Genomic DNA, 23,486 nt, shown 5'->3' with positions numbered 1-23,486 from the left:
CGCGCATTAAAGTACCCAGAGTTTAATGGCCAAACTAAAATTACCACAAGAGCAGCCGAGCGTACTGTCTTTCGTAGAATCATCGAAGAATACTCAATCGTGATGAAGTAACCGCTGTCCTGCGAGTTCCCGAACAATCGGTGAAGTAAATGCTGCAGTCTGGTAAATTTGACCCAAAGCGATCAAAATTGGCTCTTCGCACCAATACAAGTCGAGTAACCCTTTCAAGAAACGTATAATTATATATTGAGATGCAGCTATAAATTGTATCACATCGTGACAATGATGCAGACATAAGATAATTAATACTTACGTTTGTATAATTTTATCATCCTTTGCGGTAGCAAAATATTACGCCTTTATATCTATCAAATAAATCTCGCAAGCAGCTAGTACTCTTTATTTTTCATAATTGTTTAAGAATACGCAAAGTCACTTAACATAAGATTTATGAATATACCATCAGATTTTGTGAAAGAGTGCATAACGAAATTTGTCACGGTAATAACGATGACATGAACATTATTCATCACGATTTAGCCGTAAAGATCTTATCATTTAAGTGAAGCTGCGATGTTTCCAATTTTTCCACAAATAATATCTGACATCTTTCTTAATATAATTTTTCCTCTCATATTTTTCCTTTTAGATTTAAAGCTGATATTGTGTTTGTATTAAAAGAATTATGCAATTTCTTATTTTTAAATGGCTATTATTTGTGCAACAAAACAATGTTCAATATCTTTGTTCATACAATCCTTTTCATTATTTTGTTGCATAAATTTCAATCTCAAATTTTGTACAGATTTTTAATCTATGTGCTGTATATTGAATTTTTAAAAGTCATTATTTATTTCAAAAAATAAAGGTAATTTAAATAAAATTATATTGTTTTAATTATATATTTATAATTATATCAAACAAATATTATTAATATAATTATAGAGAGAATACATATAGAGAGAAAGAGTTTAGAATATTACTTATTATATTACATATATGTCATCGATATTTAATTAAATCTAAAATCATTGTTTTTAATTTATGAAATTGATTTTATTTTAAATCGATAATTGATATACTTTGTATACTCTTAGTTGAAATATACATGTTTTCACAATTTTTTTTTTTTACGTCCGTTTACATTTTATGATAGAGTCAGTTTGGAAATTTCTGAGAAAGTTTACGAATTTTTCTTGTATGTAGATCCGTTTCTATAAAATTTTGTTATAAACCTTTTCCTAATTGTAGAGTTTTCGAACTACAGAGAGATGTTGCTGTTGGGCACAACATATAAAATTTTGGATGAGAGACTGAAAAGAGATGCAAAAGAAAAATAAATAATTCCGGAGACAGAGCCCGGCTTTAGAAAGAGGAGATGTAGAGATGTACAATGGCCAATTTGTACATACTGAAATATGTACATACTGAAACATGTGAAAAGGGAAGTAAGAATGTGGTTTTTTTTATGAACCTGAATACGGCCTTTGACAACGGCCGTAGACAGATAGGAATTACGGAAAATGATGGAGAGATGAGGTATAAGGAAGGGGAATAGAAAGAGTAATAAAGATTTATGAGGAGACGTGGTGAAGGTAAATGAAAAGATAACGGACAGTTTCTGGACGGGAAGAGATGTGAGCCAAGGCTGTTCATTGAGTTCCATACCGTTCTCATTGTTTATATCAGATCCAAAAAAAGTTTTAAGGATATAGGACAAGCAGGAGGATGGTATTAGGAAAAAGTAAATTTTGGTCATTGTATGCTGATGATGTAGTAATGATTGCAGAGAGTGAAGCAGAGATGAAAGAGTATATATAAGAAACTATATATCTTGCAAAAAAGAAGTTGCAACTCATACATCTAAGTCAAAAGTCATAGAGGTCTGAAGTACAAGAGAAAAAAAGGAAAAAGAGGGCTTGAAACAGAGGTCAAAAAGATGAAATGTTTAGGTTTTTTCTTAAGGCAAGATAGTAGAAAAAAAGAACAAGCTGTAAAAAAGATAAGAAATGGTGATGGGACTGGTGTCGTAAAGAGAAGATTCGGGGATGATTATAAGAGAAGAGTGATGCTGTTCGATTATCTGATGATGGGAGTTATGAGTTATGCAGCGGAGGTGTGGCGTTGAAAAGAATATAAGAATACAGAAAAGGTGCTTCAAATGAACATTAGATTACTATACCTTAGATTAAATTGTTTGGAAGGAAACAGAGAGAGAGATAGAAAATTGGATTGAGATTTCTGAGAAAAGTTCTGAGAAAAACTGGTTTTTGAAGAAAAAGCAAGAGAAAGCAATAAAGGACTAGATTAAAGAATACATAAGAGAGAAGAATAAAGAAGGAATTACGGAGAAGAGACTAGTATTTAGAAGAAATAGATACAACATGGAGGAAGTAAGGAGGCTGAAGGAGACGAGGCCAAGTGTGACGGAGGTTATAATAGTGAAAGAAAGAGAGAGATGGGAATAATGCATTTTCGACAAGATAAGCGATTGAAAGTATTGTACAGAATACAAAGATAAAGTAGTATAAAGGATGACAAAGTTCTCAAGGAAAGGAGATTGTAGCTGGACTTAAGGTGGGAAATGAAGAGGAAAAGAGAGATTTGGAGAAAAAGAAATAAAAGATGCAGACAAAGAAAAAAAACTAAAATATTTCACACAAACATTAGGAAGATTGAGATTAGTAGAACGGTAAGAGAGTTAGTAAATGATAAGGAAAGAGTGATGCAGTAGCGAAAAAAGAGTGAGAAAATGTGAATAAAGAAGAATAAATATGTAAAAGATGTGGAATGTAAGATTTTTATTGTAAATCAAGTCCGTTTACAAGGCATGGACTATAAAATAAATAAATACGTTATGTATTCTTTCGATCCTATTTATTACTACGTTCATATAAAACAGTAATATCTGAAAAATAAAATAAAATCATAAAGTCATAAAATTAAAAGCAAGTATTAAAAAAATATTAAATAATATAAATATCCTTATTTTGGACCAATTTACATATGATTATATTGTATTAATAGATAATTTTTTTATAATACTTCTTATTTTATGAAATAAACTTTCAGAATATGTATTATAATATATATTTAAATTTTTCAACAAGTAAATACGTAAGATATTTTAATTTTTATACATGTTTTATTTATTTCAATAATGTTAATATTATTATTATAAAATTTTTAATACAAGAACATTAATTTTAAATCTAATTAATTAAATTTATATTTATAGCAAAATATAAAATTATTTATTTAACAACTTTTAGAATTGTGAAATACAGGTTATATTTGATTTCAAAGTTGATATGAATGAATGTTGATTCTGAATGTAATTGTTATGTGCATATAAATTAATTTAATAGTATTACATACTTACTTACGTAAAAAAGGCCGCACACAATTATATGTTGCACGTTTTCACGGTATTTTTTACATTACCAATAATATGTATTATGTCTATAATCAATAACGATGTATAACCTGTTCTGTCTTGGGCCAGTGGGGGATGCAGAATGCAGAATGCAGAGGGATGTTCTCACATGCGCAGTAAAGTAAGTGCTAGCAGACATTTAAATCTCAGTTACGTACATACCTCAGCGTACCTTATTGTAATGAAGAACATTGTTGCAATCTACTTTCTTATGGAAGAAGAAAGAGCATGATAAATAATATAATAGTTAGAAATTTCTTTCATGAGACAAATATCACAATTTATAAGCTAAAAAAGTTAAATTTATAGCAGATTTAACAGGATTACTAACACGTTTCATGCATGAAAAGAAACTATAGAAAATTTTTCTGACATTTCAGTAAATATATATAAAAATTAATATTTTAAACTAGATATATAAAATTAATACATATATATTATTAGCTATACATATGTATATATATTTAATCTAATATTTAGTATATAGTAGCCAAAAATAGATAATTTATATGGAATTAAGGAGTACACTAGTTAACACCAGAGCACGAGTCTGTTGAGATGAATCACGTGGTCGATGTATGTACATTACGCACGCGTATACCACTTTATTTTCAATGATTTATCCCTTGATTTCCAACTACTGTCTATGCTTTGTTACAGTTCTACCATTTGTTGGCAATGTATTCTTGTAACATATATGCTATTATATTTATATGTGTATATTTAAAAATGTCAAAAATCAACATTGAATCATCAAAAAAGTTTAAAAAGAGTGGAAGCTATCTTAAATTTAGCACACAAAAATTTAATTTAAATAAGAATTAAATTTTGACACATATTGCATAGCATCATTGTTACTGAGGTTTGTAAATATGCTGTATTTTTGATGATGAACAATAAGCAAATGCGTTATCATACCTATATTTTTTGTATAATTTTTTAAGACAAAATATTTAATGAGATTGAAATGAACAATATAAATTAAATGTATATTGTAAAGAGATTTAACTTTATAATAAAAAACTGTTAACCAAGTTTACCATTGACAAGATATTGTTGAATGCTTATAATCCTAGATAAATTTAGTTTCGTGACCTGATATAACTATCAATGAAATCGTAGAGATTCAAAGGTATAATGGATAAATATTAACATTATCGGTAACTGGTATTCGATTCTCGACCGCTGATACGGTGAACACAGTTTATTCTATTGTAATTAAATTTTAGCAGCCACACAAACTTTATAAAATTGTCGGTCATTAGTATTATTGTGGTTCAAGTTGTAAAATTTATTTAGCACAAGAAGAAAAAAGTTAATAAAGATAAAAGTCAGTCCTAGTTTGTTCAATCTAAATTGTTTTGATCAAATGTTAATTAAATTTTTACTTATGTAGGTTTGTATTACTTATTTAATTATTTATTTATTTATTAACGACGTTATCTATATTTTTTAAAACTAAAGTATAAAAAAAATATTACAATTTGTGCAGTTTTTAAAAAATATGCACGAAATATAACAATTTTTGCAATGCTGCGTATTTGAGCATTTTAGAAATTTTAGCACTAATTTTACCAACAACAGTTGCCGTTGTTATCGGAATTGCATTCTATTACTTGTTTGCTTGCGACAGATAACGCCACTGCTAGTAGATCAAAATTCACTGTTCCAATCCAGTCAATTTTCAAAAGCTAAAATAACAAAAAATAAATTTCAACATTTATTTTATTGTTTAAAATAGTAAAGTTATGATTATTTTATATATTAATTTGAAAAATTTGAAAATTGTGACATGAAATTAAAAGATAGATAAGTTTAAAATAGCAAAATTGAAAAAAGTTCTTTTAAAATTTGATTTAATATAAAAACACAATGTGTATAATTTATAACACAAAAAGTATAATTTATAATTTTAATCGTATGCATATATATGTTAAAATTAAGATTTTAATAATAGAGAATTTGCTACAAGTATTATAATCAATTAATTTTTTCAGATTAATACAAAATTCCTAAATTAACAAATTTGTATATTAATAAAAAAATTATTTTTGTATTAAAATTATATATTTTTAAATTTAAGTACATGATTTAAGCATATTCTATCCAATATTCATCCATTTTGATACATATCATTTTATTCCATTTTTGTAAACATATTTACTTCTCGCATCGGTGTAACAATATCTTTGATAACAAACAAAATTTCCGAAGTCGATTAGAACTTCTTTTTCTTTACAAAATTACAGACAGTAAATCTGTGGTTAAATAATTCGCGCGCAATTCGTCACGCTCCCCCGTTGCACTCCACGAAAGCAACCCCCGTCACACTTGTAAGTAGTTACGCTCGTTTTAGCGCAGCCGCACACGGCGCCCCCTCCAGAATCGCGCCTGTACTAATTTGGCCGCGTGGGGTGGTAGGGGATAGGCTGAGAGCGCGAGAGAGCGTGCGTCTACGTCAGGAAAAGCTCCGAGCTTATTGGTCCTGGTCCATTGTTGCGTATTGATTGCTGTGGAGCAGTGGTATGGTCGTCGGGACATTCGGTCGTCCTCGTCGTCGTCGTCGTCGTCGTCGCCGTCGGTGGTGCTCAGCCGATTAGGTTAAGAGAAGCGGGCGCGCGCGGTCACAGGTATAAAGAAGAGAGGAAGAAAAAAGATAATAGGGAAAAATAAAACGTCGTCGTCGTCGTCCGCGTCGTCGTTGCGCATCGTCCGTTCGCGTTTCGTTCGCGCGTACGCGATCGCGACCCGCTCTTGCTACGTCCGTACACGCACGCACTTATATTGTAAGAAAAAAAAAGTAAAAAGAGCATAATCGTATACATATGTAATATATATATGTATACATAACAGATATACAAAAGAGGGTATATATAAATATAAGCGGGGGAAACGGAAAAAACTCGTCTCGCGCACTTGTGTATTCGTACGTGCGCGCGTATGTGACACGCGGCAGTGTTTAGTGAGTTGTGTCCCCTGTCTGTTCTCTATTACTCCGGTCATCCCTTTTGATTACGGACTCTGGCTGGAAGCGACACACACCTGCGGCATCAGCGGCGGCAGCGGCAACGGCTGCCGCCGAGGGTGGTGAGAACGAATCAACACGGCGCAAGCTCTCGGGCCACCAGAATCGAGCATCTGAGTGGCTGATTATTGCGCGTACCGTGATAGTTGCGTGGACAGGAAAACGGAGCGCCTTCGCCAAGAACGCCGTACTCGAAACTCGCTGATACTCGAATCGCCTGTGTCCAGAGGAGATATCGACGTGTACATCCGCATTGGTGTAAACTTGTGACGAGAACAGCGAATTCTCAATCGGACAGTGGTGCGTCGGTCAGAACGAGTGGTAATCGAGTGATCTTTGAGCAAGAAGGCACTTGCGAACGAGAAAAAGGGCATTACGGAGCAAATAGATACAAACATTATTAGACAGAATTGGAAAGACGATCGTAAAAGAGTGATAGAAAGAGAGGGGAGTGACGGAAAGAGAGTGAGAAACAGAGAGTGGGGGGTGAAAGAGAGGAGAGGGAAAGAGAGAGAGGGGGAGAGAAAGGAAGAGTGCAAGAGGTGGTGAAAGAGGGAAATAAAGAGGGGGTTGAGAGATTGAGAGTGGAAGACGGTCTGCGATTGTCAACGAGTGTGCGTGGCAGGAGAGAAAGTAAGAAAAGAGGAGATTCAGCGATTGTTTTCTTCGAACAGAAAGCGTACTCTTTCACAAAAGAAGAAAAGAAAAGCAAGAAGCTCGTGGTAGCTGCGTACCGCGAAAACGCGGAAGCGGGCCGTGTGCACGGATCCTTCCTAGCGCGTATCGCGCATCCCCGGAGGCGGCGCGAAATTATGAAGCGCATAAAGTGCGTCCTACTGGCCGCCGCAGCTGCCGCTTGTGATTGTGATAGTCGCCGGTGAATGTGTGACCCGGGGGCAGCAGAAATCCGCCGGGATGACGACCGAAGGGACGACCATACAGCCCCCGGAAGTATGCCTCAAGGAGCGGAAGTGGTGGTGTTTCCTGCTGTCGAGCATCTTCACCTTCCTCGCCGGGCTGGCGATAGTGCTCCTCTGGCGTGGGTTCGAGGTCGTCTGCTGTCGCAAGGAGCCCGAGCTCGCCCCAAATGACCCGAAGCAGAAGGAACAGAAGACGGCCCGTCAGGGCAAGGAGTACGAGGGGAACACTTTTATGGCCGAGGCCAAGGACTGGGCCGGCGAGCTGATTTCCGGACAGACCACCACTGGACGTATCCTGGTGAGACTTTTTGTCTTCTTTTTACAATTATTGTGTCTCGGTGCGTCAGCAACAGTAGTACATTTCAATGATACTGTTGAATAAAATTCTTGATTTCTGCTATTAATTTTCTATTTGTTGTAACAAAGGATTATATTAGTTATCTCTAATTGATTGAACAGATTTACTGATAATTTTTAATATTATAATAATATTGAGAAACAAATAATTTAGATATAAAATGATAGAAAAATATTAAGAAAATTATAATATCTCACTAGTAGTAATTCTGAAATGTCAAGAATGTATGATATGCTAACGAAGACGTTAGTACATCAGCTGGCATAATTGAAATATCTTTACATCTATTCATGCGAGTACTATTCAAGGACGAATAATTTCAAACATACCACGTAGGATTTCCCGTGTTGATAAATATTGTGGAAGCTTTTATTTCTAGTTATTATGGAAGTTTATATTTCTAGTTATTGTGAAAGTTTGTATTTCTTGTTTTGATTTCTGGCTAGTTACACATTATATTTCTGCAATTTTTAAATCGTTCAATTGTTAGATGTAAAACAATTATGAAACCATTCTGTTAAATACGATATGTAGGAAAACGTTTATAATTTATGTTAGACACTTATTCGATAATTTATAATAATAAAGCAATATACATTCATGAACTATTCTAAATAACTGATAGCTAATACAGACAAGAATACAGTAAAACATGTTGACCTATGCAATCATTTTTCGATTTGAAGTTTGCTCATAGCAAAACTACATTTATCAGACCGATAATCAGATCGATAACATTCTTCCGCTGCAATACTATTAAATTGTATTTGTAATCGGATTTTCAGAAAATTAAATACAATTCGGCCAAATAGGTCATGCGATGAAGAAAACACAAAACCGATTTCAAAGAAAATCCGATAAGAGCTTCGATTTGGAGACGAGGGAGAGAGGAAAGGCGAAACAGTGAGGTGTACTGATTAAAACTGTTCCGTGCAAATTCGTGCTAGTCACGAGACGCCATTACCGAAAATTCGGGTCGGTATTAAACTGTCGTTTAAATCTAATTCAGCTTTGAAAGTTTCCTCTCTTTCGATCTCGATCCTGACTTTGCTGGACGATATCGCGGCAGGAATTTCGATATCGAGAACTCGTCCGCCTCCGCATTCGTACCACGCGCCGCGGTGCCCTACCCGGACGCACGAGGATTGACGTCGCGCATCCCGGACATGCTACGGGGTGAGAACTGGTGGCGAGACGTGTATACACGTAGATTCGCGGCCACTTACACGTGTACGCGCGCGTGCGCGCACACGAGACTCCTAGCCTCGAGCTCGTACGAGAGTACGAGTGTACGTGGCCGGTGACCCAGTTTTCGTTCGTGGAACCAGACACGGCAACGGTCCCGAGGTAGAGGGGTGGCTTCTACGCAGTGCGTGATCCACCCTGGAAGTGCGTTTTCTTCGCCATCGCGTTCGCTTCAGGATTTCTTTCTTGTCTTTGGTTCCATCTTGGATAATCTCGAAGCGCTCGATGCTCGCGAATACATTTGCACCTTGAATTACGTGGGTAGCCGTCCTCCGGTTGGCTGTTCCCTCTTCTTACACCCTCGCCCTTGTGCTTCTGCCTGAATGCGTTAAGTCGGGTGGGAAGACTGTGCGCAATTTACGAACGGCTTTATTCAAATTTTATAGTCAGGCGGTAAGGGAAGCCCCCGTCCTATCGGAGGCATAAATCGGGAGAACAGTCGCGATTTACGGTCGCGATGTTACGTTGGAGTAGTTTCGGGGATTGTGACGAAGAAGTAACGCAAGGCTCTCGTGGCTCTCCCGCTGTGGAAAAAGAACTTAGATCGTTATCTTGTTCCGCATTTTGCGATGACGCAGAGCCATTGATGTCGTGCCCTTGTAGAAACTTAGCCTACTCGTGGAGGCCGAGCCCAACGACAGATTGCAGTCGACCATGCGAGATCGAGTCGACGAAGTTCAGATTGCAATTACAATTCCGTTTGTGAATAATAGGAACTTCACTAAACTGCTAATCTCAAATTTCAATCCCGACCGAGCATCGGTTGTACAGTTTATTGATGATATCGGTGAAACAATTTTAATATTCTCTATGATAAAGAAGGCTGTAGCTGTTGCTTGTCTAGTGACTAGATTACAACTCGCAATCCGAAGTCACGGGGCACATTGCAATAATCCTTAATCCAAAATCCGATTCTTCTTTCTAACTCTATCAACTTTAAGCCTTTGTGTTTTTCATCGGAACGCAACAGATTTTGTTAAGTTAGATATCTTCATTTGTTTACCAGAATAATATACTGTTATTACATCTCTCAAAGGTGTAAAAGATAATAAAGTGACTGATTGTGATGCCAAGTCTCTTGTATCATTAAACAAGAAAAATTTCTAAACTTTTAAATTTTTAAAAATCTTAACTAAATATAGTAACTAATAAACAAGTTTTAAATAACACATGTTTTTTTTATATTTAAAGAACTTAATTACTATTAATTACTTCTAATCTTTGACATCCATATGGCATTAGTTCTGTAATTTTTAAAAACTATTTAATTTTAATAATTATTTTGTTAAAATGCGTTTGACGATTATTTAATTATCAGTCCTATGCCTGACAATATGCTGGTCATTATTATAATAAAATTATATGTTTGAATATATTATGCACAAGTTTCTTGCCGGTCAGAGAATCTGTTCTATAACATTTTTCATTATTCACAACTCTTACGAGTTGGATTTTTACACTATGCCGTAACAATAATGTCGCCAAGAAAATTTATTATGTTTTATTAATGAGAAGGAATGTTTGTAATTATTGTAAAGAAAACAATGCATATTTTCATTTTTTGAACGCATTTTTCTTACGATGAAAAGTTTGTTAACCAAATCAATGCTGATTATTTTCACTTTTTCAGTTTACAGTTTCTAATTTTCATTTACAAGTCAGGATGCAAAACGGTAGAGGAAAATTACAAAAGCAGAAAAAAGATTATAAACTACAAAGTTGTTTTGTAAAACAGAATTTAAGTAGTTTATACATTGAAAACGTTGAAAAATGAAATGTTGTTTCTTTACGGAACAATACAGTTCATATTTTAACTGTTTTTATTTTTCGGAAAATAGTATATATTATATTTTCTTACGTTGACAAGATTTATGCAATTTTGACATTAGAATATTACTTTTTGTGACGAAATTTTCAGTATTTAAGAGATTCATCGCCGTGACTATCAAATATAATTCGTATGTTAATTAAAATTAAAATTTCGAATAACATATACACATTTGAACAAGTTTGTTAGACGATGTAAACCACTTTTGGCATGATTTTTGGGAGTTGATTCCAACACACGCTAGCGCCATTGAAACTAAACTTGTATCGACCTTCGTGACCTCGGGTCGCACCGGGACTAGAAGCAGCAGTTCTCGGCTTTATTCTAGTAGCAAGAAATTACACAGATGCAAAGTATAATTCATGAAACATTGACGCTGTCTAGACGCTACTTCTACAGAGTAATCGTTCAAATGGTATAAATGTTATTCTTCTATCTTTCGAATTTAGTCCCTTGCAAATTTAGTTGACATTTGCAAATAAATTGAATAATTTTATTTCAAAAGATATTTAATACGCATAATATTACAGTCGTTTAAAAAGTAAAATAGGAATAGTGAAGAATAGGAAAGTAGAAGCAATAATAAAAATATCTACGCTTTCAAATAGTGCCGTTGAAATAAATTCGAAGTAAAGGTTAACATATTTAAATTTAATATAATATCTTGATGTATTCCAATTCTTTTAATATTTTCTTAAGTTTAAAATCAAATTTAAGTTCAATATGAGTGAATAAAATTATTATTTAAAATGCAAAGTTATTTCTACTCTCCAAATATACAAAGTCTTTAAATAAATAATATAACGTAACGTAATTATCTATACGCTAATTAATTTTTGTTGATAGTTAATTAATTAAATTTCTTTTCAACAACTTTATTCGCGAAGTGCTTGATAAGAAAGATCAGAAGAAGTAGAATTTGGCAGCTGCTCATACCAGCTTCTCGTTAACGATATTTATCTATGTCACGTTCCATATTCGTTCATTTTTGCATGATTATATCGAATTCTAGTTTTCTTGCGCGGGCACTCATTATGCTTGCAGACGATGTGAAACGTCAGGCTCTGATCCTCTTTGACATATCAACTTTGGTTTTTTGGCTGTCGTGAAAATGGTGAAACGCATATTCATCTATTTCAGAGCCAAGAATTTCTCGAATATTTAAACTTTACTCTCGATCGCCAACTTTTTATCTTATTGCATGGCTGTGCGCTATGCATCGCCTGACGCATCACAAGTGAAAAACGTTTTTAACCGAACCTTTCCCAAAAGTTCTCCCTGTATTTACACATTACCATAAATAGCACTGTGTACGCGGGAATATATTAATAAGAATTTATATATACTAATTTGTATTGTGTGGTACAACGCGCGCGAAAAAATGATACAAATGATCACGCGATAGACAGCTGTATAAATTATGTATCAACAATTTACGTTTACGTGTTGCACGATCTACTTCGGAGCTCTATTTTCTATTGCTTTTCATATTAGTAATTTATATCTCCAGTTTTTACGATATATTTTAATTGGCGCTGAATTTTACTATAGAAATGTAAGAATGTGCGCCGCAAAGATTCAGGCGATCGATGTACGCAAATGAGATTGCTATTTCAATTTCGCGATAAATGCGCGACGAAATTACTTTAGTCTGATATAGATAATTGCATTAGAATGATATAATTTAACAAATTAATCTTTGATTTTTTATGGAAGAAATATTAAAGGAATAAAATTTACGTACTTTGGAAGTCTTACGACTGTTACAAATAAATCCGAGAGAATCGAATAGAACAGAAAACAAATAAAAATTCAGAATTCTTCTGCAACGTTGTAATATATCGAACATGTACGTATTTCATATTACATCTGCCGCATATACATTTCAATTTATGTGCGCGCATAAACGCTGTTGCGCGAATAATACAGATAAGTCATCGAATGTTATAGTAAAGATATTCATCGCGATGTTGCTCGTTAAAATACTGTCGCTTGTTAAAATGCATGCGCAGTATTCTGCAAAGGAAATGGGATAGTAGGTCACGATAACATCAATACTTTGTCGGTAGAACAACTAATGTCATTTTGCAGATTGGAATAGAGGGATTTTATCTGGACATTTTCTACCTTTTACCTTTTGCAAATAATGATTTCTTGGTTTCTAAACTATTAAAACGCACGCGCGCGCGCGGGCACGCACGCGTGCACACACACACACACACACACATTTATTTATTTATGTGTGTATATTGTACATCGTATTTTTAAAAATAGAAAATATATTATGAAATTATAATTATTATGTTACCGGATTTTGGGATAGATTATTGAAATTATTATTAGTATTTGGCGTGGTGACAATAATAGGCATGCTGATAGATAGACTCAGTGTGCAATAATCAGAGATGATTTCATTAACGTTGATTGAATAGTTAGATCAAAGTTGATTGCGTACGTAAATCGCTTAGTCACAAAGTTCATTTTTCAAACCCGATTTGAATAGCTAAACCACTCTTGTAAAATCGGCTTCTAACGTATCAATTCTACATACTCACTTTCATCAACGAAAATGGGTAATGAAGCGGAATTGTTAAGTCGGAGCGTCACTACTACAGAACTATGTTATCGTGGACAATGATATAAAGCCAAAAACGACGTTAGAAAACATCTGTAGAGAGAATAATACTACTCAAATTTATTCGTTTAAGCGTTCAATATTTCGGAGACTCGAGAGATGATCGTTTCCGGCGATCGCTCTGTTCCATCTCAAAAATTTTCTTGTGCTCGCCGCGGTATCGATATGACGAGATGAGTTCCAATGCGATGGTCCGTGTCGCGTCGCACTTTATCCGTCAATAACATCGTTGACATTTACCTCCGCGGCAACCGTCGACGAAGATAACATTACCCGCGATAAAAGTTACTTCAATGTGGAAACGATGTAACGCGGACGAGGCATCGAGCGTTGGTTGTTGTTGCCGTTTCTACGGACGACTATATCGGTTTTCAAGTTCGTGTCTTTCACGTCTTATTTCTCGTGTTAAAGCTCATCGAGTTATAGGACAACTGATGTCGTCTTGCTATCGGGTATGTTTAATTCAGCACGACGAAGATACCTCGATCGATACGCCAGACGTATATAGATACACACGGAATATCTTTTCCTGCACCCTCTCCCCTCACAAAAGTGCTGCGCACTTCCCTTTGTGTGCAGACTTTGTCCGGTTTTTCCAGTTTTGTTCGGTTTATCCGGTTTTTCCAGTTTGTTCGATTTCATCCGATTTTTCCGACTGATTCAACATCAATCCTTTATAAAAATATCCAGACTTTGCTAGTTTCTAAGCCATTATAAGCGATTTAACGTCGCGAGTTTAGAGATTTCAGAATAATTGGATTTAGAATCTTTAATATCTTTGTTTAATGTAGAGATAATAATACGACTTTAATGAAGTTCTAATTGAAGAATTCGTGATGATTTGTAAAAATATTAGAACGAGAAAAAGTATAAAGTTAAAACTTAAAAATTATGTGCAAAATTGTCAAGAAGAATCGGTTTTAAAATAGTACAGATATATATATATATATATATATATATATATATATATATATATATATAAAATCAAGTTAATTATACTTGAGAACGAGGCATTTTTCGCATGTAATGTACAACATAGGTCTTCTGTATTACAGAAGTTGCAAAGTGTCACGAGTACATTAACTATTCCTTTTTCTCGTGTTAAGCGTTGAAAAGAATGTCGCATTCCTTTTAAAACTAAGAGCATCTCATATCCGCGGAATTTTTTTCCTGGGAAGGATGAGATGGTTATCAGGCGAGTTAATGCAAAATCCTAGAACACAACATCGATATCGAAAAATTTCACGACGCAGAGTTTCACTCCTGTTATTTTATGAAAAGAAGAATCTAGATTCCAGACATTCGGAATTCTTCTGAACATGGTTGTGAAACAAAGCAGTAGATGTTGTTGATATTAAGGAAAAACACAGAGTAAAAGGATATTATTATTTTTGTCACATTCAGGTTTAATAAAATGTAACTTATAAATAATAAATTATTTATTTAAAGAAAGTCAATAATCCGACAATAAAATATTATCGCAACTTTGCGTAATATAATTGCGCAAGGTAATCGAATTACTCCTGTAGTGCGAAGTAATAATGGGGATGCTATCTCTGGTTTCATTTATATGACGATACGTATCAGAAGTGTCTACCTGATAAAAGAGGAAAAATTAATTTTCCGGCTATCCATTCCCCTGCTGTTGAAGCGTATCCCCGAACTTCGTTTCGCGTGACTTTTTGCATGATATATATTGAGTCACAAGATCCATTGTCTCCTTACATATCCGTTTCCTAATTTAGAATGGTCAAGGGCGCAAAAACGGGAATGTCGAGGTGAGGGAAACCTCATTTTTTGTTGGATTCGATAAAAGATGGTTTCTCTGCAGGAATGAAATAAACGGAAATGATTGAGAATGTAGCGTATTTTCTTCGTATTGAGAGACAACATGAATAACAAAAAGAAACCGAAGATAACATAATAATATATTATTAATTATAATAAATATTTTGTTATTGTTAATTATAATGGAATCTTGATTTGGTTTTGTTACCAATTGTAGTATTATATCAGAGATGTGTAATAATATCAAATGATCTGTTGGATACTAGGTTCGAATTAATAATCACAATTTTTTTACTTATTTATTCTTTTTATCTTTTCACTTTAATTCATCTTATTAATTTAAAAAAAAACAAACAATATTCTTACATCAAATTTATCCATATTTTGTATTTCAAAGAAATTACAACCATAAAAAAATTTAATTTTAATTCAAATAATTCTTAAACCTCTGACACATTCTCTGGCATTATATTAACAGTAATTTTATTACGCGCATTATCTCTAAATATTTATATTAAATTAGGCAAAATATAAATTTAGAAACGGAGGCACGAAATTATAATGTAACATAATTCAACATTCATACATTTCACATTATAATCGGATAAGAAGCCACAATCGTGACGTCTTTAACACGGCGAGTCTTATTTCTCGCATTAGGACTTATCGAGTTACAGAATATCCGTCGCGGATGTCTCATAAAGTATACCTACTAGAGTATATTTAATTCAGCATAACTAACCTACCTGGCGGGATCGATATGCCAAGTGTTGCAAACGGAACCGCTAGGTTGAGCAGTTTTTTTAGACTAAATGAGAATTCTGTCGTTAGCAACCCAGAGAGAGAGCTTGAGAAAGATGTGGAAAGAATAATCGACACTGAAAAGGAATGAAACCACTTCGCAAAAATTGCACTCATTTCTCTCTAAAGCAAGGGCAAAGTTCAGCTAAGATTTGCTTTGTAAAAAAAAATTTTTTTTTACAATTGCAAGAGCGCTTTTTTTCTTGTCGTTATAAAAGTTTGAATTTTCATGATTTTAATTCTTGAAAAAGTTGATACGACTGATACACATTAGAAATCAAAATATAAATCGCGGATTCTTTGTTTCTTCGGTACAAGGAAAATGAGGAAAATTCCTTTTCAAGAAAAGAAAAGCTTCTCTACTAGCACATTTTTTAAAATGACGAACGTGCTGTATATTAAAGAAGGATCTACGGAAAGATCCGCGCGATTTCACCGTGGTGCGAACGTGCCCACGTCTCGTTGTACATTACGTCTCATCTGATCTTGTTAGGAACGACTGTATCGCGATTTTGCATTAGGGGTTCAGGTGGCGTAGTAAATCCGTCCGTTTCCGAGACGTTTAAGCGTGCGCCCAACGTCAATTCCTCCGACGTGAGCTGAAAGTTGAAGCGGGATTAACTACGAAATCCTTGTAATTGGTTGGCTAACCGTGGAGTCAACCCAGATTTAACTCTCTCAAACTACATTATACACGGATCGGTTCTCGATCGTGTGTTAGCGGTGCTGGAGTCGTTATCATTTGGATATATCCGGGCGGCTCTCATATCCGTGGGAAATGGGTAATTATTGATAAGACGCGCGGCAACAGCAGCGATCTAATTTCGTTTTGGGTATATGACGATACCCATAAACTTCTGGAAGACGATGCCCCCCACAAACTTCGAGGAGCGCCTCGCTATACTTGGGATGGCGTCGCGCGTTTCGACGCGTATAAAATTAAACCGACCTGTGCAAATATGCAGGCAGATCATAATCCACGTGGCATGATCGCGTAGCCTTGCGTTATGCAGCTGTCAAGTGACGCGCTCGGCTTTCGGCTCGTTCGTACTCTCGGATTTTGGCATCCGCTGGACGGCCACTTCGCCGAATACGTAGATTAGATTCAGAGTCTGGACCCGTGACACGCAATAAAACTTTCGACGATTTGTTACAAAAATATTACTGGCTTATGATGAATTGAGAGCCCCGACTTATTCATGTCGGGCAATATCGAGCAAACGGAAGATCGAAAGTGAGATTGAACATTTTTGTGATTGATGAGATCGAAAGAAAAATTAGAAGTCTATTTTTCAACAAAGAAACTTTTTTATCTTTTGTCTTTTTAAGATTTGCAATCTTGCATGGAAAGCAAAATGGAGAATCTAGTTACAACGTATTTTACTTGTGTTCTATAAATATTTGTAATGTTTCGTGACTGTGTCGATCGAGAAAAAAGTGATCTTCGCTGTGATAATGCTGCGGATATTGTTTCACCGTAGCGTAGCGCGTTAATCGATTTTAGCAAGATAGAGGACGTGATCATAGAATTATAATATAGAAAGTTGCACGTGTGTGCGTGCTGTGTATCGCGTAGTAATATTCATGCGCTGTAAGTTGAGTAAACAAGCGTATCGATCTTCAAATAAGCATTGCGCTACTCGCTTATCGCTTTAGGAGTTGATCGTCCGTGGAACTGATGGTAATGCACAAAGTCACTAGTTAGTTAACTTCTTCATTGTGCGGTAAATCGAATGCTTCTAACGAGTATGAACAATGCGAGTTATGTCGAGCGGTGGCGACTAAGTTTTAACAAATTTCTAAGAAAAATTACGATCATGAGGTATATTTGAATAAAGAGAACTTTCATATTTTCAGAAATATCTTTCTTTTCAATTCCGATTTTAAAACTTTAAATAGAGTTGCCCAACTTTGTCGCGATCTTTTTATGCTACAAATTATCTTTATTCCACAGTTCATTTACATTTTGAATAATTTTATGAACCTTATTATTAAATCAGTAAGGTAAGATTAAGTGTATTCCAGTTAAGTTTACTTATTTATTGATATAATAATTTTGTTTTGTTGCTTATGTGTCATATCTTTTATTGAAATAAAAACAATTTTAACAAAAGACACTCGTACTCTTCTGTCAAAGGTGGTAAACAATTTCTTGTTTTTCTTAATATGGCGAAAGTACGGTTTGATTTAACAAATGTAGTTGCATTAATTTTATCGTAGCAACGCCGCTTAAGTGGTAAATTAGTTTCTCTCTTTACACGACTATCGGCAAAGTACACGGGGCAGAAGGAGAAATGAGATTTCTATAACTCTTCTCGACTCGCCTGGAACTGACGCATCCACTGAAATTACTTGAAAGGCGAGGAAAGAGGCTAGACTGCTTGAAACGATTGGTAAAAAAAAAAAAAAAGAAAAGAAACGGCGCGATAAAGGAACCAAGAAGACAGAAGAAAGGAACGTTGGAGGATGGGGAAGATCGTGACACATCAGCCTTCATTCATGTCGCGTTGCGCACAACGAGACGCATTTCCGTTTGTCCGTTGAAACTGGGTTACAGCCCAGTTGTACGTGATATCCGGCGCTTCGCGAAATTGGGTTTTCATGCGCTTTGCCGCAATTTAAACTACTGTCACGCGGAGGGTCACGGCGTCGTAAAAATTGGATTAGCGCGCCGATGCTTTGCATCACATTTATTGTCGTCCGGCTTGCGACCGGCCACGGGATTGAATAAAGTGAACGAAAGGGCGGCTGTTGTTTTATAATTCTGTCATATCACAAAAAGTTTGACGTTTTATTTCAGCGCTCTGGCCACAGAATTAAAGATAAAAGTATTCGCGGGTGTTGAAGCTTTCGACGTTATTATTGCAAATGCGATTGCGAGGATGGGTGGCGGAAAAATGTATTATTAAGTATGAATTATTATTTTATTTTTAAACTAGGAAGATATTCGACCGTAACATACAATCTAAACAAGAAGGCCTATTCGATCATAGCTGGATCTTAGTGCTTTATGTATACGTGTGATTTTATATACTTTCTCAGACTCAACCAAACTGCGCGCCGTTACTTTCGGTCATATAACACAGTTATAATCGAATAAGAGTTAGTAATATCACTTTTATTAAATTAAAATTAATTTAATAATACTTGATGTTTACTAGCATCTATATTAACCCTTTCCTCCCCCGAAAAATTTTATTTTTGATACATTATATATAAGTGTGTGTGTGTGTGTTTTTTACTTGACACATTTTCAAAATGATACGTAAAATTTATCAGTATAATCTTGTAGATTTATTTGCTGGTTGTTTAAGAGATGCGCGTGTCAAACGCAAATATCAGATATACGGATACGCGAATATTGATTGGCATGGCACTTTAAATCCAGTACACATAAATATAATTTTTCGTAATAAATTATTACTTTCAATGAGCCATCCCTTACCGGCGGACGTAAGCGCGAAATGCTTTAATCGATACTTGTGCATAAACCCATTTTTAATTTACCGTTCGGCTATCCTGCCTGATTGCATTCATCTCTCTACTCCTTCCCCATCGGGATGTCATTCACAGCTGTACCGCTCCGTTGCAAAAACGGCAAAAATTGGAGTATGCGAAATCGAATCGAACTCGCCCCGTGATTTAATACATCGTTAGTGGAATCCATATTCTTGCGCCCCGTGAGTGTCCCACTTTTTCTCCCCCCCCCCTTTTTTTTCTTTCATAACCAGGGACCTATAAGGGCGGAACAATGTGTGTCCTCTGCTTCTTCCGTTAAATTGATCGTCGCAGTATCTGCAAGCCAATATTGCACAATCGCAAAAACCATGAAACATCTTTTTTGCAACGAGTTTCAGGATGCATGTAAGTTTCGGCGGCTTGCGCCGCTACACGTGCAGCGTGTATTGTAACTTGGCATCGTGTAAAACGTGGCATATAAATAATGTGTTATGTTCAGCCCACGTTGCATATAGATTTACTAAATTACTATATAAACAACTTTCGATAACAAATAAAAAGTGAAGTTACGGCTAAAACGTATGTAAATTATAAATCGTTTGCATACCATTTGCGGGTAAATTAATTTTCATAAAATCACGACAGACATTCTTCTTTGGTTTCATTCGTTCCACCGATTGTCACCGATAAACACAATTTAATCGTCGAATAGCACGTTTGGGGTAAATTTATGGATCGACGTTTCCTAAAGTCTTTCTTTAGCTTGCAAATAAATTTAACAGTTCGGTACATAAAATTGATTAATGATATACACGAAATGAAATTGAATTTAATGCAGTGTAAACGTAATACGCTCGTGTTGAAAAGCTCGCTACGTCATATATATGGTACGGTAAATTTCATTTATACATATAGTCCGTAGCATACACACACACACACACACGATTATACGGCGGTGCACGCAGAGGCGGGTACATTACAAAAAGAACACGCTATAATATCGATGAAATAATGAAATGGTTGCGGAAGAATACGCTAAAACGCTAAAACGTCTCGCATGCGAAGCGAAGCAAACATCACGTCTGTAGCTGATTAATTAATTACATACATTTACAAAAAATCTTTTAAAATTTTATTTGCAATCTCTGCAAATTTGGTTTTTTATAAGCTTAAGAATGTATGTGTTACCAAGAATTAAAAAATTTTTTATAATTGTTTTTTTATTACGTTTGACAATCTGTGTAAAATTTGAGCATGATTCTTGTATTGATTTAACAATTATTTAATTTTTTGATTGCTCCTGATTTTTATGTAAAATGACATTTTGTAGTACTTATTTGCAAATTTAATGAGAAAATAGCATTACGACTTGAAAATTAAAATACTTTTCTAATTCTATTAAATATTTATGCAAAAATTTGAATAAACTTACTCGTCTAAAAATTATTCACCTGTACAAAATAGCGTCATTTTCTCTACATAAATCAATTTCATTGTTTCCTTTTTTTGTATTTTAGGTTTCAAAATTCAAATATTCACGACTAAAATTTTTCGTCGTTGATTAGGGAAAAAAAAAGAAAATAAACCTAAAAAGTCCGCAGTTTCTAAATTTCAATAACTTTTAACTGGTATTGTAAAGCCAAAGTATCCTTGAGCTTGTTGGACTTTATTTACGGATATATCAAAAGTTATTTTATCAATGATAAGAAAAGATTGGACGTTTACTGTCGTTCCACTCGACGACTCGTTACGTATCGGGAACACGGCAGTTTCGTGAATTTCTCTCGAAAGCTACGCCGTCATCGACAAAAGTTTTCGCGGCGATAATGAACCTTCAAAGAATTTTCGCAAAACAGGAAGCTGCATGCGGTCAGTCAGCTTACATGCTGAGCACGTCGAACGGAGCCGCGTAACACTAATAGCACGTCTGTCGGTGCTAATGGCTGTCGCAACGCAACTATCTAAGGTGCCTTTGAACGTTGTATAGGCGCCCAGAGTCTCGCTCTCTATGCGGACGCGCGATGACGGAGATGACCGCAACGATCACGATGACGGCGGCGACGGCGACGGCAATGTTCCGCATGCCTCTCGGTACGCTAATTTCATCGCGAGCGTCGTCGTGGTCGCCGCTGCGCCATCATCGACGATTCGTTCCCGCCGGTTGCCAATCTTATACCTCTGCGCGTAGGCGAAAATAGCGTTCAGGGTTCTTGACGTGAACCAACGCGACGTGGTGAGTCGATTACGATTCTCGTTTTGGGCAAGATGAGAACGGGCCATGTTTCGCGTGCGATTTCCCCCCGGAACGTTCCCGTAAACACAAACGACGGCGCAATGAGCCGGCTGGGACCGATAATGCTTTAAGTAATCAACGGCACGATGTCAGTTGCCGACGGGATAGTTGAACGACGAGACCTTTTAATGCTATTGGGTTATTATTCACGATGGGAAAACGAGAGGGTAGGTGGTCCCGCTGCGTTTTTCTCTCACCGCCGAGAGGCAGTCGGTTGTTCTGCGGAGAACCGCAGAGATTTATTAAATTACATGGAGATATGATAACGTTAAAATGGAGCTTTTGTAGGTTAAATTACTTTGATTCTCATTACTACCCCATAATAGTTTCTAATGTAATTACATTAGTGAATCTTCTTTATTTTAGTTTTGATATTTATGGTTTAATTATTTAATGTAGCATGTTCGTGTTGATTCTTACTTACAATTAGCAGCGGGATCACCTATCCCGCTTTTGGGATTATGTGGTTTCGGAACAACGAAGAATATGAGAATGAATGAAAGTAAATTAATTCTATTCTCAAAATAATTACTACAATTAAATAAGATATACTTAATAATATTGAAAGTATTTATTATTAATAATATATCTGAAAAATTTAAGATATTTATTTAATTTATACGAGTATATTTCAAATATATAAAGTTTAATGTAATATGTATAATCCCGAAAGTCAATAAAAATTTTGTTATATCATTTTATCGAAACGATATACTAAATATTAAAAACTTGTAGGAATCGGATTTATAGTACACGTTGAAGCTCATCAATGTAGGAAATAAAATTCGACATTTTCCAACAGTCCTTTTTAAACAAATAATGCTTTGTTAATAATTGATAATAATAATCCTAAATTATTTTTGCTTTATCTGGGTATACTCTCAGATTAGTGACTTCTGGCCCAGAGTGTACAAGTCCGTGGGTATTAAATATAACCCAGACAACGGAACGCTAACGGACAATATAATGTATATATTTCAACCTCGCGTCGCGACAGTCAAGATGTACTTTATGAGATAAATTCAAGTTTATTTCAGTTATATTTTCTTTACATTTCCTTTAGTTGCAGTAAATATTTAAAAAATTATATATATATATGCTACATGACTTTAGAAGAAAATATTATATAATTTATGCGTTGATTGAATATTCTTTTTGATCTTTCAAAGTTTTCTCTGAGAGACTTCAAGAATAATTCAATTCTGAATTCGTCAAGAAATACATCATTATAATTAAGATTAATCCGAGACACATTCCGAGACATTCTGTGTATTATTCTCAGTACATCAAATATTTGTCGAGACGAGACTAGCGTCGCGTCCTGCAAATGGAATAACGTACATCGGTACAGTAATGTTGTAATTCTGTAATGTATGGCGCACATTACACGTGCAATGTTGTTAATGCACCGTAATAACACCGTTGAATTAGTTATGTATATAAATGCGATTGATTTTGTCGAATACTTAATAAATAAATGGTTTCTAAAGGCATCGCGTAAAATTATAATACGTATATTATTTTAACGATATCTGTGATATATTTATTTACGTCGTGCTTTTATAATTGCAATTTAAAAAGAGCAATTATTTGATAAGGAAAAGCTCAATATTCTTTTAAAGTGCGCGGGAGTAAAACGTCTTTGTAGAACTTTACACAAGCGAAACAGTACAAACGTGTGACGGATTTTAGTTAAAA

General features: G+C 35.0%; 1 protein-coding gene and 1 long non-coding RNA gene across 37 annotated transcripts in view; one reads left to right on the top strand and one right to left on the bottom strand.

The window, feature by feature from the left end:
• Nucleotides 1-1,120: 1,120 nt before the first annotated feature.
• On the bottom strand, nucleotides 1,121-4,760 carry LOC120358170. Its single transcript, XR_005575119.1, has 2 exons — nucleotides 3,383-4,760; nucleotides 1,121-2,908 (listed from the first exon to the last, which is right to left on the bottom strand). It is a non-coding gene; the product is annotated as an uncharacterized LOC120358170 (long non-coding RNA).
• A 1,136-nt stretch (nucleotides 4,761-5,896) lies between these two features.
• Nucleotides 5,897-23,486, top strand: part of LOC105193937 (calcium-activated potassium channel slowpoke) — a 104,058-nt gene continuing 86,468 nt past the window's right edge. For 21 of the 36 annotated variants that reach the window (XM_039450702.1, XM_039450724.1, XM_039450701.1 and 18 more), the window contains exon 1: nucleotides 5,899-7,679. In XM_039450702.1, coding sequence (XP_039306636.1) covers nucleotides 7,377-7,679 — 303 coding nt within the window. In that variant the 5' untranslated portion in view covers nucleotides 5,899-7,376. Of the gene's footprint in view, nucleotides 7,680-23,486 lie in introns of all 36 variants that reach the window. The other 15 variants (XM_039450713.1, XM_039450696.1, XM_039450723.1 and 12 more) reach the window with 4 other exon arrangements.

This window comes from Solenopsis invicta, chromosome 6 (assembly GCF_016802725.1).
Source record: "Solenopsis invicta isolate M01_SB chromosome 6, UNIL_Sinv_3.0, whole genome shotgun sequence".
Lineage (NCBI taxonomy): Eukaryota > Metazoa > Arthropoda > Insecta > Hymenoptera > Formicidae > Solenopsis > Solenopsis invicta.
This window is presented reverse-complemented; position numbering and strand designations above follow the sequence as displayed.